Source organism: Stigmatopora nigra, chromosome 22 (assembly GCF_051989575.1).
Source record: "Stigmatopora nigra isolate UIUO_SnigA chromosome 22, RoL_Snig_1.1, whole genome shotgun sequence".
Classification (NCBI taxonomy): Eukaryota; Metazoa; Chordata; class Actinopteri; order Syngnathiformes; family Syngnathidae; genus Stigmatopora; species Stigmatopora nigra.
The window spans coordinates 7,194,201-7,220,102 of NC_135529.1; the positions used below are offsets into that span (position 1 = coordinate 7,194,201).

The 25,902-nt window shown below is 37.5% G+C and overlaps 2 protein-coding genes and 1 long non-coding RNA gene across 14 annotated transcripts in view; 1 reads left to right on the forward strand and 2 right to left on the reverse strand.

Annotated features, from left to right (window-relative positions):
* The first annotated feature begins 9,128 nt into the window (after positions 1-9,128).
* LOC144215368 (nuclear receptor subfamily 5 group A member 2-like) lies at positions 9,129-23,014 on the forward strand. Its single transcript, XM_077744246.1, has 7 exons — positions 9,129-9,328; positions 10,325-10,443; positions 10,838-10,979; positions 12,067-12,722; positions 16,260-16,379; positions 17,018-17,165; positions 20,780-23,014. Exons 1-7 carry the CDS (start codon positions 9,307-9,309, stop codon positions 21,031-21,033), a joined length of 1,461 nt encoding a protein of 486 aa, XP_077600372.1. The 5' UTR covers positions 9,129-9,306; the 3' UTR covers positions 21,034-23,014.
* LOC144215370 (uncharacterized) lies at positions 17,917-22,849 on the reverse strand. 5 transcript variants are annotated; one of them, XR_013330412.1, is made up of 4 exons: positions 22,267-22,849; positions 20,869-21,997; positions 18,849-20,065; positions 17,917-18,769 (listed from the first exon to the last, which is right to left on the reverse strand). It is a non-coding gene; the product is annotated as an uncharacterized LOC144215370 (long non-coding RNA). The 5 variants fall into 5 exon arrangements; XR_013330409.1 differs by having other exon boundaries at positions 17,917-19,600; positions 19,737-20,065; positions 22,267-22,848; XR_013330410.1 differs by having other exon boundaries at positions 17,917-19,093; positions 19,168-20,065; positions 22,267-22,848.
* The window catches only part of LOC144215367 (adhesion G protein-coupled receptor D2-like), a 46,113-nt gene continuing 43,159 nt past the window's right edge, over positions 22,949-25,902 (reverse strand). For all 8 annotated transcript variants that reach the window (XM_077744239.1, XM_077744245.1, XM_077744242.1 and 5 more), the window contains one exon: positions 22,949-25,722. In XM_077744239.1, coding sequence (XP_077600365.1) covers positions 25,715-25,722 — 8 coding nt within the window. In that variant the 3' untranslated portion in view covers positions 22,949-25,714. The remainder of the gene's footprint in view (positions 25,723-25,902) is intronic.

Consider the following 25,902-nt stretch of genomic DNA (forward strand, 5'->3'; position numbering starts at 1 on the left):
AAAAACAAATAAATGTGAACGTTATGCAAGCATAAAAATGTCCTTGATTTTTCTTTTAAGTCATAAAAAAGGAATATTCACTGCTGTTTAGATGCCGGTTTGATTGACTGATTTGACATGGTTTGAGATACTTCAAGTGTTTTGCACAGTATGGTATGAGTACCACTGGTGGTACTCTGGGACCACCATTTTTCAAATTCGGCTTCAAATTTGAGTGCATATTTGTTTAACTGAAGACTTTCACCTGATTGGATGTTTGTGTATGTCAGTAATTTTTTGTTGTTGTTAAATGTACTACAAGTGGTAAGAAAATACATCTTTTCTATTTTACTGTTAATATTTTGAGTACTTATCTGTAAGCATTAATATATTAAGGAAATAATACAATAGTAAATCTGAGAAATACAATATATAAAAAATGACATCCCCTAGTCTGAAGGAAAATAAACAAGAATGGACCAAGGATCCATGCATTGATGGATGCCAATCTTTCCAAAGATTTAACCAACAGGGCATTCAGATTCTGTCAGAAGCAATGGGACAGTGCATTCATGAAGACACTGACGTGAAGTCCTTCCACGAAAACAAATGGACAGTGCCACCAAAAAAAAAAACCCTGAGGAAAACAACCCCCTCCCCTCCGCTGCTGCTCCAAGACCTTCAAAGCAGGTGATCTCACTCAAAGTCAGCTGAGATGAGCTTCAACTCGCCTCTCACCCATTGGCGACAAGCAGAATAGAAATGTATTTGCTAGAGATATAGAATAATAAATAACAGTTGCACATGGGTAAATAGTGAGATAGGTAAACACAACAACCCCAACATAGACAAAAAAGGGATTTAATATTGGGCAGCATTAGTATTTTGTTACCAGAAAGTCATCAGCAGACCTCCATCACGACTGCCATGCAGTTTGGCTGCAATGGCTTTATCTCCTCAAGGTTGACGGATTGGCTTTTGACATTCTCCCCTATTACCCCGCCCACCCCACCCAACGAGCTTGTAATCAGATTGAGGCCAGTCAAGGCTGTGGATCCCCCCGAGTACAAGAACACCCGTGATAGCCAGGGGGTGGGCTTTCTAATGATGGATTTTGGACATGAATATGTTTAAGAGTGCTGGGCTTGAGCACCACTATCAGCTGAGTGATAAGCATCTTACGGGAGAACGGATGTATTTATTATCTGTTTATTTGCTTGACGTTTTAATGTCTGTGGTCTCACCTTGGCCGATTGTAGCGTCAACTGCTATGTTTGTTTTAGCTGTACCGAACATTTTCCTTCATTTTCATTCTTAGTAATTGAATATGCATTTGGTTAAAAATGCAATGAATGACCCACCACTTTTTTCTAACTCTCTTTTTGTTTAGTGCCAAGAATCAGGAGCCGTTCATAGTATAATGATTCATCTTACTTGTTAGGGTTAGTTGGGTTTTTGGTTGGTTTTGTAATGGTTTATTCTGTTCTGTCTAAGTGATTGCCCATTGTGTTCCCCTGTTGTTTCTCCACCTCTGGCCTATCCCCTGCTTTCTCCCTCTTGTTACCCAGGTGTTCCTAATGGCAATCAACTCCTGTCTGTCTATTTAAAGCCCATGCGTTTGTGAATCATTGTCAGATCGTCTACCTTGCTTGCTTTACCCTCCTTTGTTTACTCCATGCCAAGTTATAATGCCATGCTCCTCTTTTCACCGTGTCTTCTGACAGGTATGTTTTTTATCTGATTTCTATGTACTTGTTCTTTTCTAAAGATTCCTGCCTGAATTAATTAAGTTTTTCAAAGCACTCCATGCACCTAATTGAGACAAACATCCTTTTAATATTATTTACATACAGCAGTAGATTGTATAGTTAACATTATATCCATCCACCTGTTTTCCTTATCCTCAGGAGGGTTGCATAATGATGGGCAGCAGGTGGCATACAGCCTGAACTGGTTGCCATACATAAAGGACTTTTAATCCTATTAGGAAAATGTGTTAAGGCAAATATTGCCAGTTTTTTTTCCCATTGCGGGACATCTGTAGATTAGTTGCTGGTATTTGAGCTTCTGAAGTCTAAATAGCAGCTCATTCCATTGAATTATTTACCATAGAAGGGAGACAGCCCTGTTTTGCAATTAATGATGTTTCTTCCACAACGTTTATCTGTTTGGCACAGTGGGAAAACTGTGTCAATATTGTTCTTTGACAAATGACCTCTAAAAAGTTTGAAGCAAATATGTTATCACGGGTGTGTAATGGAAGAGTTCTGACATCACCTAGTTACCAAGTTGACTAAGTCAAGACCTCGGTCAGTGGTTTGTTTAAAGAAGAATATGTACCACGGCAAAAAGAAACAGTATACAACTTGGTATGACATTGCATAATTCGCATCCTTTATTTTTTATTTTTTGTTCAACTTGACCTGAGCCAAATCCATTTACTCCACATTTAAACTAACACTCACTTTTACACTCATTGCCGGATTAAAACGACCCGGTGGCTGAGTGGTTAGCACATCGGGCTCACAGTTCTGGGTTTTCTCCTAGCTCGGTCCTCACTGTATGAAGTTTGCTTGTTTTCTCCAGACTTGTGTGGGTTTTTATTGGATATTCCAGTTTTCCCCGACTTCCCAATAACAACATGCAGGGTAGGATGTTTCAGCACTCTTAAGTTGCCCCTATGTATGATTGGTTGTCCATCTCCTTGTGCCCTGTGTTTGTCTGGCCACCGATTCAGGGTAACGCCTGCCTGAGGCACAAAGTTAGCTAGGATAGACTCCAGCACCCCGCGAGATTCTTGCGAGGATAAGCAGTTGGGAAAATGAATTAATGTATTAATGCTGGAATCAAATAATTCCCGTACACATAAGGTGAATGTGCATGTTTTTTTTAATTGTGCTAACTCTGATACATCTACTCTTATACATTTTAAACAAAAGTTTCTTGAATACATTTTCAACCCCTGTCTTGCCACACAGAGTTACATAAAGTCCTCTTGGGTTCGGTTTGGGCCTACTGTGGTGACGTCAATCGGGACATATGTCAAGGATGCAATTGGCCGTGTGCTTTGCCAAAGCCTTCCTCTTTGGCTCTTGCTTGCTCATGTTCGTGAGCAAGTGCACTGAGCACGCTCCACAAGCGTGCCTTCACCTGGTGTGGTCTTCCTCCCTCACCATACCCCCGCCTCTTCCACTCCTAGTCGCTCTCATCTCATTCCCCTTGACCCTGACACGACGCAACCTCGATGCAGATAACAGCCCACCATTCTTCACCCCTTGCCAACTGACACACTTCCAGAAGGGGGAAGACCTTGTTCCCTTTTCCTTCTCTGATGCCTGTTCTGCCCTTTTTTGGAGTGCTCTATATGCCCTTGACTCGTTCAGATCCACTTCAACTTATTTTTAATTGCCAATTTGTGTCATGTTGCAAAGGTTTGCAATTAATATTGACAGAGCTCAACTTCACCAATTGCAAATGCTGTTTTCTAATGGAAACAGTACATCTAGCAAAATGTACACCTTTTGCTGACCAATCAGAAAACAGGTATCAGCATTTAGCAAAAAAAAACCTAATTTTTGTAAATACCACAGTCATTTTAATACATGACTCTACATAGTCATTTCTAAGAAGTGGATAATTGTTATTTTGAACATATAGTAGTTTGTATAGGACATTTAAAAGCTAGTGATAGAAGCCAAAGTGCTGTACATAAATACTGGAAAATATACTAAAAGGCCTGCCAACTCAAGTAAAAAGAAAAGTTTCTAAGCAGATTGCAGTGTACAAGGGGAGTGGAAATGTGATAAAAGCCAGGGAAAAGTGATGTACTTTTAAATGTAATACAAAAAACAATGAGAAGGGGTTTGTCTATTGTTTAGTGGCAATTGATGCCAGAGTTAAGGTGCAGCAGCAACCTCAAAATGTCTGACTTTCCCCAGCCAAAATAGGTGAGAGATTTTGTATTTGGGGTAATGACTTGCCAGCATAGCTTGACTGAGAAGTAAATGAGGAGTCTATGAAAGTTTTTTGCTCTAACTCAATAGTATTTTTATCACTGAATCTGTGTGGATTTATGTTTTAACAATTATTTTCAAAAATATTTCATGTAATTAGAAACATATCAACCAAGTGAAACATTGATATGATTTAAAAAAAAAAAAAAAAAAAAAAAGCTTTGCAGTACCTCCTAAATGTTCCTTACTTGAATTTATTCATTCAAAAGCTCAAATCCTGGTACTATTGGCTGCCTTTTTGTGCTTGTGACACTTTTTTTCTCCATTATTCCTCATGCAAATATTATTTTCAATGCACCCGAATCTTCAAATTTAGAATCATAACTGGAAAATTAATCTTTATATTGGATTTAAATTGCTTTCAGTCAAATTAGCGCCAATAATTAGATGAAAGAGCCGCAGCGCTTCAGAAAGAACACGACAAGTATTGGACAAATGATTTTAGACCAATGCATTTACACAACGCATAGACTGAGACAACATGGTGCCCTGTAGTCATTTAGAAAAGCACTGACATGAATTGACACCACGTTAATTGCTTGACCAATCTGGCCTCGAAAAGGCAAAACGATCACGAAGGATTTCCTTTTATTTCACATTTTGTCATCCTCTTTCAAAAGTTAATGCTTTCAGCCTTTTCCCTCTCTCTGTTTTTCATTCTTTAGTGTGATGTTCATGGTTTTGTTCAGGGCTCCTTTTATAACACCTAATTATCTACTCGCCTCCTGTAGCCTTGAGAGTGAATAGGATTTTGGCATAAATCTATACTTGAACATCTGGTGTCTACGCAATAAAAACATTCTTAGCACCAGACCCACGCTGTAGCAAATTTGTATTAGGCATACAGTACATGGTGATAAGCCTGGCCATTACCTGGCCACAGACTTCTTCCTCCCAATTCCAGTTGTTATGAAATGTATGGAAACAAGTTTAAGATCTTGCTCCAGGTTTTTCCAGGGCTGTGCCAGTCAAGGACAGGTTCAGGGTTGGATATTTGCCACAGTTTTTTGTTATATTAATACAGTAAAATCTTAACAATATCACATTTTCTGTATGATATATATATACATGTATGTGTATGTGTTCAAATACTGAAATATGAGGAAAATGTCATAAGAACGCAGTCTCTAGGCAATTCTGTGTCCATTTTTTTACACAGTGGTGCACAATATGTGCATCAGTAACTGTATAACAATTTGTAAGACTATCTCTTTTTAAGTTTAGTGTTAAACTCTTAAATTGATTCTGATTTGGATCTGGGCTTGTTTAGCCTACTATATTTGTATGTTTGGCATTTACGGATGCAACATACATGTACTTAAATGTCTTGAAAGTAGCTTAACAATATATTTATTATTATTACTAGATGTACGATTGGACAGAGTGGATGATGAGGTGGTCCTAAAATTCATGTTTACAGTAAAATGGGACATGGCTGAAAAATTAAAAGTTTTGAAACTATTATACGAGTAAAACTTCACCAAGCTTCAGTGTTAAAATAAGTTTAGGTCACATAAGTATTGTTTATGCAAGAAAGAGAATATTATTTGACTTCTGATAAATGGGATGGACTTTGTTACACTATACTGAATATGATTACATTTCCTTAAAATGTTTAAAAAACATCCTTATAAATATTGAAGGTTAGAGTACAGAACATTCCAAACGTGTTTAGGTCAAACAACCATACACACAAAAACAATATTATTTAACATTATTTTGCATCATTCACGAGTAACAATACACCAGCAGGGGGCATGAGTAATCTGACAAACTGATTTATTACCCTGCCCCTATCACCTATATGTTTGATGCCTAATCATAAATATAGTTGTTTGATGAAGGGATTTTAGTAAATGATGGGTTAAGTGTTTTTGGATTTTGTCAAAAGAAAGCCCCTTTCTCGATTATATACTCCCTATTCTGGTGTAATGGAAGTTTACTTCTTTTTTTTTCCCCTATTGGTTTATCAATGTTGAGACACGGTTGGTCAAGGACAGACAAATGATGGCAGAGTGTTTACCAAATACATACACCTTTCTTCTACTTCAATGAAACAATTTATTAAAGTTTTTTTTACTGGTTCAAATCTTCTGATAATATTGACAAACCAATTAAATTAAAAAAAAGAAGTGGAGTAATTATTTACTCTAGAAGGATTATATGCTGTCGAAAAGAAATGAATACAATTTAATTTGTAAAAGTAGTAGATGGTTCTGATAGGCCTTGAGGGCTCTGGCAGGACACCAATACCTCATTTAACTGATAAATACCACATTACTGTATCTTATCTGTATTTATTTATTTATTCCAAGTTGCACTGTAGAAAATGTGTTGTAGCTAGCTTTAGGAGAGGTTCCAACTGCTTCCTTACTACTGTCTAAGTGCCCTTGAGCAAAACACTGTTCACACCCCCAACCGAAGAGCTACCTACTGTTAACTTACCACTTTCCCTCTAATATTTCTCTTTTGAATGCCTGCATGCACGTGATTGACTTTATTTCTGGTCTAGAAAGGGTAAAAAAAAAACACTGAACCAGATGGTAAAATTAGTATATAATAAATTGACAAAAACAAACATTCCCTTGATAAAGTGATTAAAATATAAAAACATGGAGATTGAATTCGCCTGACTTCGATGCGAGCAGAATGAGATAGATTCACACTCAGTGGCAATGTGATTTTCAGTGTGAATATTTGTCTGTCTCTGCGTGCCCTGCGACTGACTGGCGACCAGTCTAGGGTGTAGTCCGCCTTTCTCCAGATGTTAGCCGGGATAGGCTCCAGCACCCTGTGATTGGGATGAGCGGTGATATAAATGAGAGACTATAAAATGTGTGGTATGTAACGCCCGGTACATACACACTACTTGACAAATGTGAACCTGACAAAGTGAGAAAAACACCACAATCGGACTTAGAGTGGATTTGCCTTCACCTTGGCAAACCGTTTGAATTAAATGACTTTTCACAGAAAAGTTACGCTTTAAGTATTCGTTAAGTGTTCTCGTAAGCCCCTTCCGGGACAATATTAAAATATGGAGGGATTCAATTCTGCGCGATCAAAAGTTTTTGTGTTTTTTTTTTTTTTTTTTGCAATGCAAACGTTCGTAAATTTATTTTACCACCATTCATTTGACTTTCACCCACTGCCATACACAGTGTTATCTTTCACATACATACAGCAAACTTCTCCAAGAAAAGATGGCTATGAGTGGGTTAGGGTGGTTTGTCAGGGTGGGGGGAGGGGGCGGGGTAAATTGAACACAATACAAATGATGAAGTCAAAATATGAGCTTGGCCTTATCCCTTGCCTTTATTTATTGTACAAATATATCTTGGAGACAGAGACAGAGCTTGTCTGATGCTGGGGCTCTGCTGACCTAGCCACAGCACACTTGCAAAACAAAATCACGCTCGAGACAAACAACAGATAGGCCATCATTCTTGGTCCCAGTGACAGAGGGCTCGACTTAGCATGAGGCCCCCTCTCCTGGTGAGCCATACTTGTTTGCTGGCCTGTGATCCCTGTTCACTAGAGCCACGGATTCAGACAAATCGGGGACCTTGTTGTGACTCCGAGAGGTCAGGGGTGAGACAGATTGATTGCTATAACTTCTCTCCCTCGTTTTCCACTTTGCAACTTCTGCTGAGCAATCAGTTTGATAACTCACATGTGCAACTTTCACAATCAAGGCACGACAACCTATCTTCATACATATTACCGTATTTTCCTGACTATGCCTTGCACTTTTTTCATAGTTTTGTTGGGCCTGGGATTAATACTCAAGTGCTTTTTATAGTATTTTTTTCTCACTCTGACCACTGATAACCTATTATTTGTTTAATTTAGTTAGGCGATAGTTATCTGGAAAAAAGACCTGTTAAACAGAAGCCTTTTGAGCTCATTGCTCTGTTTTACGATAGTTGATGTATTGTATGTCCGTTGTTGGTTTCTGATAAAATAAAATAAAAAATAGATATCAAATCTATACACTGCATGACAAAGGATATGGTTTAACAGAATGGCTCAGGTAAAGTTTTTAGCCATCTATCCATTCATCCATCCTTCCATCCACCCCACCACACAAAAAGTGTTAGTTTGACGTTAATGTTAGTTTTGTAATGGGATGATTTCTTTTCATACACAGTCCAAAATCACTCATTCTTTAGAAAATATGAATGTAATGACTGACATCTGAATATTCCTTTCTTACAGAAGCTTTTGTATCTTTGATGCATTCAAAGGTCCAATACAAAGAAACTTTTTTTAGAGATGATAACTTTCCCTCCAGATTTCATACAATGGCTTAACAATAAAATGTAACTATTACTATATTCATGATTATACTGTTTAGAGAAAATGTAATTTGCTAGAGCCTATAGAACAAACTTATGCGTACAATTGTTGATAGCAATTTGTCATTTACAAATAGACCAAAGTTAAGCAACTTCCCCATCGTTATTTAAAAGATAAAAAAATTACACTACTATACATTTAGACTTTTTGAACTTGCTCAGATGAAAAGAACTTTCATTATCCTCACATGAGTTACACATAAACAGTGAAAATACAGATCAAGTATTTAAAAACAGAATTGTTTAAAATAACATTAGTATAGTGTCAGCTCTAAATAATGGATTAATTATCTTCTCCGTTTTTTAAAGGTAAAAATAATTTTAAAAAAATTGCAGTGAGGAATACATTTATTAAAATGCCATGTCAGGTGTACAATGCATCACTTGAGTATATATTTGACTTATGTCGAAACTATGAGAAATATGATTGTGAAATGATCATTATTATTTTAGGAAGATGAAAATAAGTAGTAATTTAGTAGTTTCATGTATATGTATTTATGTATGTGGCATCAATGTAAGTTAACTATGCAACATACTTTAATAGAATATGCACAAATGTATTCGTATATGCATACTAATTCTAGGAAAATGTGATTTGCATTTCACCAATGATGATGCTGTAATTGTAGAATATAAAGGTTAAGAATATTTGAGACTTTGATGGTGTGAGTCGCCTGTCCAGGCATTTTTCAGGAGGTAGCTAAGCGACCACGTGAGTCTCTGTCCACCAATAGCAGCAGCAGAGCAGCATAAATCTGCGATAAGGGAAAGACAGTAGAGCTAGGAGGCTGTGGGAGAGACCCAAACCAATCCCGATACAGCCCTTTTTTTTCTTTATTGGTCTCCTCCTGCCGTTGTCCTCAGCAGCATATGCAAGACTGTGCCGAAACGCCTCCGTGCACAATTTATTAATCAGACAATCATAGAGAGACTGGCTGCAGCCTGTTCTTCAGATGCTGGGAGACAAGTCTCACGGTAAGGCACTCTTTACTTTTACAGAAATTCTCTCACTGGCGATGAAATACAAGATTTATTTAGTCCAAAACGAATACAGATCTTTTATTGCCGAGTTTGTAGCATGGCAATTTGTAACGTCATCAATTGCATTCAATTGCATAAATAAATATCTAAATAAACTGTTTTATTTGTTGAACCAAATGGAAAAAAACGTGTACATTAATGTTACTGTCACTTTCTGACAACATCTGTCTTTTAAATTTGATTTGGTCATTTTCAGGACATCATGAAAATATCAATAATAATTCATAATGATTTATGATTGACATCTTCTGTCCTTGAAGGCATCACTCACGCTAAATAAAATCCACGTATTCTTGACCTGTAATATAAAATTGTCGTTTGGATGTCAGAAAGCTGTATAAAATGCAATCATAACTTTTTGGGAATTGGAATTGTTTAAAATGGATTTAATATCAAAATTTTAAAAATAATATATTGTATTTATTCGTTCGTTATCTATTACACTTGTTTCGATTGGTGTGCTAATTGTGTTTGGCCTACCACAACACTTTGTGAATTGAAAGCTTTAAACAAAATGATAGCCAACCTTTCTTATATTTTTTAAACAACAATCATCAATCATTTTGTGAAAAACGAGACTAAAATAATTTCTTAATTTTCAAAAATGCATTTATAACGAATACACACATTCCTAGTCTTTTTGTCAATCAGTCAATAATCTACACCAAAATATTATGAGGCTAATCAAATTAAATTAAGAATGAAATTATAATACACACTGATTCAATGAACTAACCGAGATAAAACAAATACATTTATTTGGCCAAAGTTAAGCATGAATTTCGATATTACACGACTAATTAAACTGTGATTTCTACTTGCAGCCTTGATATTATTCACTCGTGTTCTAAATGTCCTTGGTATTTGCGCGTGCATGTGTCTGTGTGCCTCTGTGTGTGTGTGCGCGCGTGCTTCTATGTGCATGTACAGGTGTGACATTGAAGGTTATGGAATACACTTATGATGACGATCTGGAAGAGTTGTGTCCTGTATGTGGAGACAAAGTGTCCGGCTATCACTACGGGCTGCTCACCTGTGAAAGCTGCAAGGTAAACACTCGCTCCATTGCTGCAAAAAATACAAATAAAAACAATATTATTTTAGTTCAAGTGGAAGCTATGTCAGATATTTACGTTTTTTTTTGCATAGATCAGTGTTAGTGCTACCTCAATATTCCAAGTTTTTATGCCTTGATGGACTAAATATTGTAATTCAGCGTATGTTGATGGTCGTACATTCATTGTGTTTTATCCTAAATGAATTGGAATATTTTGAACAGCTTGGAAATAGTAACAGGATGCAGGGGAGTATCCAATACATATAAGAAAAATATATACGTATTTATAATATAGGCCTTGTAGTGGGTAAGAATTAGAAACTGCAAATGTGATGTTATTTACTTCTTTGTTAAGATTAATGAAATGTGTGTTAATATTGTTGAAGGGCTTTTTCAAAAGGACCGTGCAAAACAACAAGAGATACACGTGTGCTGAAAATCAGGAGTGTAAAATTGACAAGACTCAGAGGAAGAGATGTCCTTTCTGCCGCTTTCAAAAATGTCTCAACGTTGGAATGCGACTAGAAGGTACGCTTGCATGTTTATTATCTTTGTATTGCTCATAAATGAAATTAAAACGACTCGGGGAAATTGAGAGTAAATTTAACCCCTTTTTGGGGCACACAATGAACTCATTTGACGTTCAATTAATTTTCATGCAGCCATAATTGTATTTGAAATTGATTTATTATATATACATTCAGTTAATTTATAATTTTATTACCGGACATCACCCATGGGTCGTATAATAGGGTAAAAAAAAAAACAATTAATTTTCATGTGTCCTTCCAAAATGACTTCATCATTGGCTTAAAAATAACACTTTATTATTTTACAATGCATTTTTGTAGAAAATGTGTAGCGTTTTATTACACACTATAATCCTAAAATTCCAACACAGACTAAAAATTGTTTTTTAAGGCCAGTGACTCTGTCATCACTTCCTATTTCCGTGAGATGGAATTAATTGCCAGACAGTCGTGCAAGAAAGCACCTGCTTCTTCCAAGCAAGCAAAAAAAGTTCACATTCTGGAGTTACTGATAAAAACTGTGGCGACTCCCGTGTTTTAAATCAAAGGCTCTATTTAGGCTATGCAAGGAGGAGTGCAGACTCTTGGGAATCTTCTCAGCCCTAAAAAGGGAAGCCAACGCGCGCACACGTGTGCGTGCGTGTGCTTACGTGCGCGTACGTGCGTGTGCGCGCCTGTCAGTTCATTCCACGCGTTTAACTCTTTCCAAGCACTCATTTAACTCATTACTTTCCATCACAAAACGGGTAGGCAATGAAATAAATACAGGAAAAAAACATATTAAATCAACAACATAGGATTACTCAGATCACAAACACTGTATTTCTGTGTTTATTTACCTTCATTTAATCTTTTTGTTCTTATAAATTTTAAAACTTTTATTATTTTTTTTATGTCTAACAATAATATTATCACTAATAAAAATGCATACTTTTAATTTTCAATTACTCAAAATACTTACTGACCCCTTTAGGGGTTTAATTTGAGCTTTATGTGAAATAAAAAAAGCAGGAAATTGAATAGGAAGCCATTATAAATTCCTGTTTAAACGTGCCTAATTTTTCGCCGGTCTCTCTCTTTGACAGCGGTGCGTGCGGACCGCATGCGTGGGGGGAGGAATAAATTCGGGCCCATGTACAAGCGGGACAGGGCCTTGAAGCAGCAGAAAAAGGCTTTGATACGATCCAACGGCTTCAAATTGGAGAGCGCAGTCCCTCCGTCCTCTTCTTCTCCGCTGCACGCCGACTACGGCTTCGGCGGCCCCCTGAGCGGCATGCCCGCCATTCCCAAAAACATGGTGTCATCCACACCCTGCTCCATCACCCCCACAGACTATGAGGCGAACCTTTACGCTCCCCCTCCCCTTGGGATGCAGTCGCAAGTGGCCCTGAGCGGCCAGTACCAATACGCGGCCTTCCCCAGCAGGGTGATCAAGGCAGAGTGCCCCGACTACACCAGCAGTTCCCCAGAATACCTGACGGGATACACCTACTCCGAGATCTACCCGTCGGCTTCCCCGCAGCCGCCCAGCCTGCCGCCGCTGGTGATGGAGATGCTGCGATGCGATCCGGACGAGCTGGTGGTGCAGAACAAAATCCTGGCTCACCTGCAGCAGGAGCAGAACAGCCGTGGTCGCCTGGAGAAGCCCAGCGCCCTCAGCCTCATGTGTCGCATGGCGGACCAGACCCTCTTCTCCATAGTGGAGTGGGCTCGAAGCTGCATCTTCTTCAAGGAGCTGCGGGTGAGTCACTATTTCTACGTTTATGGGATGCTAGTGCATTTGTGAAATCCATCACATATACTACCATTTGTTTTCAAATGAGAAAATACAACACATTGTACCAACTGACGACGGATTATTAATATTATTGTCATTATGATTAGCTGTGAGCGTGAATTGTTGTTTGTCTCATTGTCCCCTGTGATAGCCTGGCCACCAATTTAGAGTGTAGTTGACTGGGATTGGCTCTAGCACTCCCGTGACACTTGTTAGGATAAGCGGTGTGGATAATGAATACATTAATATCATTAGTGCCTAAGCTGACAACAAAGTCAATCCTGCGAGGACCCCATTATTGGAATTGTTTATTATTATTTGTGTTATTATTATTATCTTTACTGCAAATTGTTGCAGGTGATGAAATTGGGCAAGAAAAAAAAGAAAAAAAACATGAATACTTGCTAGGCTGGCTGCAATTTGTGTGGGTGTGCAACTGTGAAGTGTGGCTATAATGAAGATACCAATGATTAAAAATGGATGGATGGATGGAAGGAAGGATGCGTGGGTTGACACCAGACATCAATTGATAAATTCATTATCACAATTTCAAGAGGGTAGGTAGTTCTTGAATAAATATAAATTGTATGTACTTCCATTGGATCTGTGGGTTGGTTTTCTTTGGGACCACATTTGGTGCCAAGTGTTTTTAAGTCACTGTGTAGAGGCTCTTTGGCTTTGAGTAATTCCTGATTTAAGAATTCCATGAGTTCCTCCCTGTGTGGGTAGTTGCTTCCTCTTGCTTTTAGATTCTTGGGACATGTAGTTAGTGTGTCCAGTAGATTTCCAAAATGTGCTCAAGCTGCTTTATTATCCACTCTCGAAATGTGAAGCGTCTGATGTTGTTGCTTTGTTACTCTGCAGCTGGGGAACGCTTTACAGACATTTATTCTTGTGGCTTTTGGCCCCTAGCGAGATTTTGGAGTTTTGGCATGGAGTTTTGGCAGTCTGCATTGATTGGGCCTCATGTCACCAAAGTAGAGCTGCAGTAAAAAATATCACCTAAAAAAAATGCACTCTATCAAAAAATCACACTTAAAATACAGTTAAGGTAGAATGCATGATGAAGTGAAGTTTTTCCATGGTTGCTGTTAAAGTCTTTTATCATAAAATGTGAATGTACAAACAAAACTCCTCCCATTGTCATCTTGGACGCAGGTGCATATGAATATTTGTGATGAATTTCGGATAAGATTCAAACTGTTAGATGGCCATTCAGCAGCCAGTGTGCACAGTATGGACAAAGCTGCGAGGAAAGAGCTGTTTCTCGGCCCTAGATAATTACATTCCTTGCCAACGATAACGGGGGAATGTCAGCCTTCCATTGCGGTGCTGCACTCTAGTTGCCCACAATGTTATTATATTGTAAGCTATTGATTGCTGCACTATTTCAAAGGTGGCCTTTGTCATGTCTTTGGTTTGACCTTCCATTTACCTGTTGAATGGTCGATGTGGTTTGTGACGTATCCACAATGAGCACCTTTATGGTTTAGCGCAAAGAATTGGACAGGAAATTTGGAAGGAACATCTTTTTTTTTCAAATTGGTTTCCAAAATGAAGTATTTGAATGATAGATTATGTGAGGAAAAATGTCACAAATTTCACACATTTGTGGTAGAACTAAAAAAAATGCATTTAAGAAAGCTACTTTCTTTGAGGCATTTGCTGTTATGTTTTTTTTTGTCAAAAAGGATGCGCATGGACTGTAATTGTATGCCATTCACAATTGGATCAAAAATGATATTTTGAATGAGTTGAATATGAATATGTACTGATAACAAAGCCTAAAAAATATTTTGGACCAGTTGAATATAGTTATATTTCCCTCTCCAGACATGAAGCTTTTGTCCAAAACCCTTAAATCTATTTGCTCGCTGACAAGACACAAATACATGCAAAATCTTTCCAAATAAGATGAAAAATGCAACCATTTAGTGAAAGGATTTCTTTTCAGTGGATAACTGAACCAGTAATTCAAGTAGCTTGCAGCCATAGAGGTGCTGGATAACATTACTTGCATCCAATAAGTGAAAAATATTGAAAGTCTTGAACAATCATGCTAGGGCAAGTCAAGAAAAGTTTTAGTTCATTTTACCAAAGAAATTGAAGGTAGCACATAAGTAGTTTAACTAATGCGAAGCACTTCTCGCCACGTTTTGAAGATTTTTTATTTTCATTTTGTGAAGTCAAATGCAGAGTTTAGAAGCAAATAAAATGCTTTCAACATTGTCAAGAATCACTTTGACTTGACTCTTTTACTTCAGTCGGTTGATTGCTTCTTTAAAAAATATATTGAAAAATTTATTTCCATAATATAGCAAACAATAAAAGGTTCATAAAATTTTTTAAACACTAACCATAGGCACAAAATCATAAATATAAGTCTGAGATTGATTGTTAATCAGTGCAGGATGGTTAAATTGTCAATTCTTGTGATGAAACATATGTAACAAGAAAAGTTCTAATGAAAATCGCCTTTTTAACTTGCAGTACACAATTTTAGATTCAATATTGACTAGTTCTATTTGACGAGGGATTGAATTAAATAAAGGAAAATGCTAACGGAACATCCGCATTTCAAACAATGGGAATTCTATAAAAAAGTGCTTAACTGTAATCTCGATATAAAATAGTAGTGATGAAAAAGGTGCACATGAGCCTCCTCCCCCGGTCAGATGTTCTTTCCAGACAATCAGTGGCATGCAAGACAGGAAATACTATCATTTGGGTCTCAAAAATGACATCATTCTTATAGGAATTTAAAGTAACCCCAAATCCTCCTCAGGTAACGAAGGTGATAAAGTATGAAACACACTTGCATAAATACACGCGTTAATTTGTTAAATTGCTCACTGGTCAATTTGCATGCTGTATGAGAAGATTTTTCTCCACTTCAGCTGAGAGTCCACCCCCTCTCGTGGAGGAAGCTCAGAAGGTCGCCGAGACCTCTTACTTCCTTAACCCCTTCCTTTATCACTTCCAATTCCAGGGCCCCACTATAGCAGATGGGTGCGTGTGGCCCAGATTGGACCCTCTCCTCTGCCACTAATATAACATTTGATTTAGATGGACAGTAATTCTGTCAACTCCTCGTCAGATGAATGTATGTCAAAACCTATTGCGGGTCGTGGCTAAGGAATTACTGTCTGCTGTGTCCTTCACTTTACAATGACGCTCACACACACACACACACACACACACGTGCCGTGGCCTAGCCAACTGTGGCTAGGGCATTAGTAGTTTGAAGAGATACTACATGTCAGTATAGTATATCACTGGACACACTAATACAACCATTGCTGGTGAGTTGTTTTTGTGACAAGAGATGAGTGTGTTTAGCAATTTTTATATGATTTGCATGTAACCAATGTGTTCAAACTGGAAAAAAATGTACAATCTCTTATCAACTACGACAATATACTTTGAAACCATTCTTATACTATGCTCCAAACTAATGTTACATTGTTTTTCTCGTCTTTGTTCTGCATGTGTTTCCTGAAGGTGGAAGATCAAATGAAGCTGCTTCACAACTGCTGGTCTGACCTTTTGGTCTTGGATCACATTTTCAGACAAGTTCAACATGGAAAGGGAGACAGTATCCTGCTGGTGACTGGCCAGGAGGTAACAACTCCCCCATGCAGCTTTCCACTAGCACTGTTTAAAAAAAAAAACAAGAAGTATACCGACCCGGGATTTGAACACAGGACCTCAGATCTCAGTCACTGACACTCTAACCACTCAGCCACCAGAGCCAATATAGTTCAATTGTTAAAAAAAAAAAAAAAAAACTTGACATGACTTTAGAGCACGGGGAGACAGATTTCTCACACAAAAATCTAACTCCACACAGGTTGCCTAACCTGGAATTGAACCTAGGTCCCCCACTGTGAGGCTGATGCACTAACCCTTCAGCCACCAAACCATATATTTTATTCTCTAATTTTGCAAACAAGGCACAATCTACAAAACATATGAAGACTTGGCACTAGAACTTTCAAGAAAGTGCTGGAATGTGGGTTGCCACACTTGCTCTTCTAACACTTTTGAGGACTATGCAGGATTTGAGCTAATTTCCCATTCTCAACACAAGCGTTTACAGCCTGGTATTTCCAGTTCCGTTTCGGGCAATAATGATGTTTTTTTTTAAAATGTAGAATCTGAAATTCATACAGATGCTTACCTTAACTATTGATATTAGATTCTGATACAGGATCAGAAATGATGGCTTGATTAATTAAGAATTTCAATGTGTTTTGCAGATTGAGTTGTCTTCTGTTCTGTCTCAAGGCGAGGCAACTCTGTCGAGTTTGGTCCAAAGAGGGCAGGATCTAGCTGTGAGGTTGAGGGTCCTGCAAGTGGACCGAAGGGAGATTGCCTGTCTGAAATTCCTGCTACTATTCAATCCCAGTGAGTGACTATAATAAGGTCTATTATGATACTGTCGATAAAGTATGTGGGCTGATTTTCTTCCTGTAGAATTCAGTACCTATAAAAATGACACAAATTATGATAAATGACAAATTCTTTTAATTTTTTTGAATATGCTCAAATCCATGCTTATTTAACCTCATCGTTGACCCTTTGTTTTCACAAAATATTTTGCAGTTTATAAAAATTCTTAATATACATTAATATGTATCAGGGATTCTGCTAATAGCAAAGATTTAAAATGACAACAATTCAGTTCTATGAAATATTGAATCACATATATTGTGCTTCAATATTATATGAAATAGAATTTACCACTTCTGGCCTTTTCCCTGAAAGGAATCCACTCACCGTAATTAAAATCCTATTCTTGCAAAAAGCCAATTTTGACAAAGAAATCCTCATCTATTGTCTACTAATGGCATTCTTAAGAACCATGATGAGTTTATCATTGGGTGGAATAACCGACATTCATGCAATGGCTTTTGCACAGATGGATAGAGCATAGATGTGGTTTGCCCAGATTCCCAGAAGTGTTTGCTGTTTGGCGGAGGCAAGCTGCTAACAAAGAGCTTTTGAATTGAAAGAGCACTTGTTATTGGGAGAAAATATTTGCTGTCTTTACTGGCAGCTTTTTTTGTGCACACACTCCTTTTCCTCATCCTTAGAGTCAGGTTTGCCAGGGGTAATTTAATTGCCCCGTAGCTATTTGAAAGGATGATTCATAACATTGATTCAAAACATTTAATTACTGTCTCAATAGATTCTACAAGATGGGCTCAGCTGATGCTGAATGCCAGTTCACTTGAGGGCTTTCCTATTCTTTCTTGCTCATACATACCAAAGAATACACATCGACGTATACGGACATAGTACACACTCACATACTCACCATAAATACATAATGAATCATTCTTGCATTCACACTTACAGACAATTTAATCTTCAGTTAATCAACTGCATGTTTTCGGAATGTTGAAATAATTGAGTATCTAAAGGAAAGTCACTACAGTGCTACCGCGGACCCAGAGCTTCGCAGATTTTTTTCAGGATTTTTTTTGAAAGATATTGTGGACTTCTTCTCAAGACACTCAAATGATGACAAAAGAAAGTGTAGTCACTCGGTGGCGTAGTGGTTAACTCTCCTGTCTCTTGTCTGGGAGACCTGGGTTCAATTCCCAGTTGGGATACTTTTTCACTTAGTTCTTTCTGTGGACTTCTTCTCAAGACACTCAAATGATGAAAGTGTAGTCAATTGGTGGAATAGTGGTTAACTCACTTGTCTCTTGTCCGGGAGACCTGGGTTCAATTCCCGGTTGGGACACTTTTTTACTTAGTTGTTTCTGTGTACTTATTGTCAAGACACTCAAATGATTACCAAGGAAAGTGTAGTCAATTGGTTGGCGCAGAGGTTAGTTTACTGGACTCCCGTCCGGGGGACCTGGGTTCGATTCCCGGTCAGTACACATTTTCACTTAGTTGTTTCTGTGTATTTCTTGGAAAGACACTCAAATGATTACCAAGGAAAGTGTAGTCACTTGGTTGGCGCAGGGGTTGGTTCACTGGACTCCCGTCCGGGGGACCTGGGTTCGATTCCTGGTCAGTACACATTTTCACTTAGTTGTTTCTGTGTATTTCTTGGAAAGACACTCAAATGATTACCAAGGAAAGTGTAGTCACTTGGTTGGCGCAGAGGTTAGTTCACTGGACTCCCGTCCGGGGGACCTGGGTTCGATTCCCGGTCAGTACACATTTTCACTTAGTTGTTTCTGTGTATTTCTTGGAAAGACACTCAAATGATTACTAAGAGAAGTGTAGTCACTTGGTTGGCGCAGAGGTTAGATCACTGGACTCCCGTCTGGGAGACCTTGGTTCGATTCCCGCTGCCGTCGTTTGGCTGAAAATAACTGGAAAGAAGAATTGGTCAATGGAACAAGAAGAAAAAAAATCTTTTTAATTTATATTAAACACTTAGTCATACTTTTCAGCAAAAGGTTATATTCCGAACTGCCTTCGGCAGTTCGGAAGAATGTTGAAGGACCTGTCTGTGCGAAAGGCGTTCTCGGGTCGGCCTCCGGCCGACCCTCGACCGCTTGCTTGGTCAGTGAACCGCCGACACCGGGAAGCGAACTCACGTTCTCTCCGTGCAAAGGCGAGTGTGCAACCCACTACACCAACTCGTGCCCCACTTATACATGGGTGTTGAAACGTTTTATCCAAGGAAATGGGCATAAACACTTAGTCATTTTTTTGACTAAATGTTTCATCCACCACTGAATACTTATTTAGTTAGACACTTAGACATTTTAACTTATTATTTTAACTGAATATTTGGAAAATCTTTGCCGGCACTGGGAATTGAACCCAGGACCACATCGGTGGTAGACTGATGACTTAGCCACTGGGCCACCAACCTGTAAGAGAAAACAGTGGTACTTATAGTTTTATCCAAGGAAATGGGGTGAAACACTTAGTCATTTTTTTTCACAAAATGCTTCATCCACCACTGAAGACTTATTCAGTTAAACACATTAGAACTTAATCTTTTACCTGAACAATTGTGGGAAAATATTTGCATGCACTGGGAATTGAACCAAGGACCAAAGAGTTGGCAGACTGATGACTTAGCCACTGGGCCACCACCACCACACATATACATGGTTGTTGAAACGTTTTATCCAAGGAAACTGGGTGAAACACTTAGTCCTTTTTTTCACAAAATGCTTCATCCACCACTGAAGACTTATTCAGTTAAACACTTAGCCATTAGAACTTATTCTTTTAACTGAATAATATTGGGAAAGTTTTTGCTTGCACTTGGATTTGAACCGCGGACCACAGAGATGAGAGACTGATGACATATCCACTGGGCCACCACCCTGTGAGAGAAAGCAGTAGTACTTGTAAATTTATCTCATTCATTTAGCTGATTAATATTGGGAAAATCTTTGCAGGTGCTTGGATTTGAACCCAAGACTAAAGAAGCAGGAAACTGATGACTTATCCACTGGACCACCACTCTCCAATATTAGCCAGTAGTGTTTGTTGTTTTGTCTCTTTTCACACCCAGATCAAACTTAGTCCTTTATTTTACCTTCAAGTGGGAAAAGTTAGGTCAAATTGCAAAAATTAAGAGAAAAAAAAATACAAAAATAAAAAAAAAAAAAATATATATATATATATATATATATATATATATATATATATATATATATATATATATATATATATATATATATATATATATATATATATATATATATATATATATATATATATATATATATATATATATATATATATATATATATATATATTTAAATTAAATTCAAATTAAGCATTTTTGAAGGGGAATCCCTACTCCGCGGAAATTCACTTATCGCGGGTGGTCCCAGTCTCCATTAACCGCGATGACCGAGGGAACACTGTATACAAAAGGCCAGATTTTGTGGGACAAAGGGGTGATGGTTAGATGAGCAAATTTAAGATGTACATAGCAATAACTTAGTGTTTCATTGTTAAAATATCTCTTCCGATTGGGACTCTATTGTGCATTCACATTAATTTAGCCTTTTTTTCCCTCCCACGTGTAGATGTAAAGCCATTGGAGAACCAAGCATTTGTGGTGCGTGTCCAGGAGCAAGTGAATGAAGCTCTGCTGGAATATACCCTGTCCACTTACCCACAATTCCAGGATAAGTTCAGCCAGTTGGTGATGCGACTGCCGGAGCTTCGCTCCCTCAGTACGCAGGCTGAGGACTACTTGTGGTACATGCATTTGAGTGGAGAAGTGTCCTGCCACAACCTGCTGATCGAGATGTTGAATGCCAAGCGAGCGTGCGTGTGAAGATTGAAGACTACATGTTTCACCCTGTTGGTTCTCGGTGAGACCAGATTTGGGATCATAGATTAAATGATGAAAGTGGACTTGATGCTAGCTCATCTTTGGGAGCGTTTTTATAGCCAAGAAAGGATCTTGTGACTTTGACGGAATCCCATCTACTGTATGTTCCACCGTCTTTTGGGCAATCAGAGTGATATTTTGTAAATTTTTGTGACCTCTTTAAATTGGATTACAAAAAGATTTTGAATGATATCCGATTTAGTGCCAATGAACTCTACTATCCTTACCATCCGATTGCAAATTGCCAACAAAATATGCCCACTTAGCAATTTTGACCATATCCAAACACATACAATGACTAAGCTGTTGGATGTTGAAAGTATTACTACAGTATTCTATTGATGCTGACGACACGATGATGCAGATGCTTGACTGTCAAATAGGATGGGCTATAAGACTGGAACCGTAGAAAAGGTAGGGATTAACTGTGCACTTTTTATGACAGATTTTATAGCCTCTTTTTAAGAAATTGAATGTCAGCGTGGTCTTGTTTTCTAATTATCAAAATATTGCAGATTTGTGATTCTAGGATTCAAATAATTTTGATGATATTGTAGGTGCAAAATGCCCAGTCTTGTTTTGTCACATTTTATAGTCAAAATAGTTTGGTTCTAATCTATTTAGATGTTAATATATTGAAGTCACAACATAGATCTGTTCAGAAATACACAAAATGATAAACTAAAATTAATAAAGTAATACAAATAAAAACAGTGGATATGGGGTGAATGGAAACCAACGTTTGAATAGACATTTCAGTTGGTCAAACAGAGGCAGATTATGACATTTTGGTATTTAGATTTAAAAGGTATTTTGTGTAAAATATCAGACATGTGCCTAAAAATCAAACATTCTTAGAACACATACCTTGGGACTATGATAGTGGCCTTGTCAGTGTAGTAGTCACCTGAATAACAAACACAAAGACAAGTCAGCAATGTGACAGTACCTGACTTGATTTTACGTTAACCGTCAACTTCAAGGCATTTAACTCGAACAAAAGTCACAAATTCAATACAAAGCTAACAAATACACTTTAATTTCTCATTTACAGAGGTTCAAGCATTATAGTACAAGTGTTGATTTGTGGGTTTTTAGTCTTTTAATACAAATGCAAGCATTTGTTTCTATCTGAGATGATTTACTTACACAGAAGAGCCCATGCAAATTACTCACCTTTTAAAAATGCCATAAACAAAAGCACTCGTGTTTTTTGGTTTAAACCAAGCCAATGTCCCGTTGCCTAAATATTTATTGGCTTTCTTCATGTTTCTTTGTTCGAATACTTTTAAAGCTTGCATGGATCACTGGAAATCCCAATAACGCATTTAACAGAACAATATGTTCTTGGTAGTCATCAACGTTGTTGGTACCGGTGTCATTAACTGTAGTCAAAAAAAGCAATTTGAAAAGAAAGAAAGGTGACTTTTGTTATGGGAATTATCTCTGATGACTAACAATGTAAATGACATGAGCTCTCACAGAACCGAAGATTAAAAAATAAAAAAAATAGTGCAGCACAGTCTAAATTTGTAACTTTTCATCTGAATACATGATGTCAGAAATGTCAACATATCATAGACAATCATTAAGTCTGCCTTAATATGAAGGTCATCCAACAACACAAAGACCATCCACTCCTTGATTCCCTTTTTGAGGCAAGTGGGTGTTAACATGATGTACATGGTGTATTTTTATGTTGTAAAGTGACAAAGCAATGATTCATTTAAAATGCTAAAAAATTTGCAGCTTTTTATTTTTTTTGTGTGCTTTTTGTCCTTCAACTCCCCCCCCCCCCCCCCTTGTACTTTGAGAGTCCGTCTAATGTTCGTGTTTTTCATCCAAAAGACACAGTGACTGACCATATCATTTTGTTTCAATTTTATTGTAATTGTATCACACCAATAAAAGTCAATGAAATGAAGCTGCACTTGTGAGTTGGCTATTTTGCCGCGTTCAACAGTATCCATAATTCCAACGATAATACCAGTCGGTCTGGCTATTTTTAGCCTTGTCTAATGATTTACAATACACAGCGAATATCATCTCTTCATCTAAAACAGTAATGCTTAGCAAAATAGAAGATAGGAAATCCTTTTTTTTAACACTTAGGTCAATTCATTAGACACTTTCTAATATTTCACAACAAATACTGTGCGTCAAGATGAAAGTTTGTCACATTAACTAACACAAAGATCTGACTTTTATAAACATTGTGCATGATTGCCTAAAATATGTGCTAAATTAGGATGGATAACCAAGCTGTACTATTAATTCAACAATTTATAGAAAATCATTTTATCTGTGTTTACTTGTTAGTTTGAAAATTTGCTGTATTTTTTGGCCTCCAAGTCACAACAGCCAAACAATAAAAATGACAAAAATATACAAGTCACATTGGAGTATAAGTTATACAACATTTTAAAATGAAGTCATTTTCAAATATGGAACAACAGACCCAATAAGCACCTTTTAATCTAATATATTAACAGTTTTGTGTTGAGATAACTATAGCCTAAAAACACTATAGAACTGGCTGTTGGTGGTTAGAGGACAAAAAAAAAGACCGATGAATTGCACTTTAGTATAAAATGTAGGCCCAGCCAAACTAATAGTACGGAAAATAGTGTGGTTAATGGATGATGAAAAACTTTTTACATTTTGGGGGTTCTAAAGGCAGGAATGACTGACATGGCAAACAAAATTGGCCCCCAGTTTTTTTTACATTCAACCTTAATCATCTAAGATGTTATATTCATTATGTAAATGCACGGTATCTGGTGACAGAAGACATGTCGGAGTTTTGTACGTGAAAGTCTAATTTATACACACTTTTGTACAGGTGATGTGGTGCCAAAATCAATAATACACCCTGTAAAAAATTAAGTTTTGGTCATTTTTTTTTTTTCAATCAGGCACCATCATTATTAAAAACCCATACAAGTGGGGAGAAATTTATTAAAGCCATTCCAAAAGATTTCCTTTAACCACAATGCTGTTTAGATTTTTTAACAGTAAGTGACAGTTTATCAACATGGGGCATCAGGAATGTTCTCCGTGTAAAAAAGAAACTTTAAAAAGAAATGCCACATTGCAAATGAGCACACTTGAGATCACCCCAGAGAATTTCATTTGGATTTTGACTCAGCTATTTCAACCATTTCATTTTATGAAGCCAATTCTTGGCATGTTGGCGCTGTGTCATTGTTAAGTTAAAAGGTAAAATTCCTTTTCAGTCTTTACAAACTGCTCATAATTCCTTCTTTTAAGTCACAGTTCCAGTTCTAAGTGAAGAGCGACCCCTATTCTCTCTTTTCTTTTTGGTACACTCCATTGATTTACATTGGCTGTATTGTTTTCATGGTGATTTAAACATAACATTTTGTCATGTTGGGTTATTTTGTACCCATCGGTACAAGATGGTAAATGGACTTTCAACCCTCACGTCACCCAAAGTGTTTTGACTGATATAGTACTCATTTACCTACTGATGACACAATCTCAGGAGCAATGTGGGGTTCGGTATCTAGCTCAAGGATACTTGGACAAGGTCACCAGGGTGGGAATCGAAGCCACTCTACCTACCACTGAGCCACGCCACCCAAATACAAAGAGCAACAGCAAAGTTAAACCACACAGCTCAATCTGATAGGATTTGCTTTTTTTTTTTTTAATGGTTACTAAGCACAATTGCTAAAATCATGAGTCAAAACACCAATTATAACGCAGTGGGTCAATGTCACTGCCATTGATTGTACTTGGTCATGACTGTCTTCTAGGGAGACTTCATCATTGTGTAACTGATGAAGATTATATACTTCCTAACAAGGCTCCGACTCATAAATGTCAACAAGTTCATGCCTTTAATGCTCACCATTCGGAAAACGTACAACTTTCCATATTAGAAAGTAGTTTTATCATGAATATGAATTGGTCATATTCCTTATACAAACTCTACACGTTTGTCATATTGGATGTTTAAAACTTCATGAATACTTTTTTTTTCTTTCTTCACATCACATTTTACAAGATCATAGCATTTTTGCCACTTGAGACTAGACGTTATGCAACATGCTCACCGAGTTTGAAAATGAATGCAGACTTTGGAAGGTCAACTTCTTCAAATAGAAGTCCTAAAGGATAAATCTAGTGAGATTAAGAAATTTCCAGATACCATCCACTCATTGATTGGTCCGTTTTCATATTCTTCAAAAGAAGCTTCTCTAACTCCAATCAAAATAAAAAGGACATTTTTAAACTTTTGAAATCCTCAACAACAAATGAAATTGGTACTCTCAACCAGAAGCATAATGGCCAACAGGCTCACAGATCTCCCAATTAACATCCCATTTCTCTAGTGTTCTAGATATTTACAAAAAGCAAATGTAGTATCTTGGTACCAGAGCGGGGTTATTTGAAGATATGGGTTTAAGGATCGATCTGATCGGAGAAACAAACATCTGCAGGACACATTATCCTTAATTTTGAGTTTCATTTACATCGGAATGATGTGTGAATTTGTATAAAGTAGGTGTGCTATCTAATTGTGTGTCCAGGTCTATCCTCTTACTGTGATCCAAGGTTACAATTGTATTGATTTTCAGGACAGGACTCCATTTTCAGTTCAAGAACCTGTGGTGAAATACAGAGAAAGGCATTAGCTATGACTACATCAGTATATGATGCTTTGATATTGCGTGCAAGTGTGTTTGCATACAAAAGAGAAAGTAAGAAATGTGGCTTAGTGAAAAGCGAGGAGTGAGAGAGAGAGCAGGTGTTGGAGTGGTTAATGGCTAATACTGTGAATAGCCA

Coding starts and splice junctions, on each gene's coding strand:
- LOC144215368 (XM_077744246.1), top strand. CDS start 9,307: ATGCTGGGAGACAAGTCTCACG. Junction 10,444..10,837: donor TCACCTGTGAAAGCTGCAAG/GTAAACACTCGC, acceptor ATATTGTTGAAG/GGCTTTTTCAAAAGGACCGT. Junction 10,980..12,066: donor CGTTGGAATGCGACTAGAAG/GTACGCTTGCAT, acceptor TCTCTTTGACAG/CGGTGCGTGCGGACCGCATG.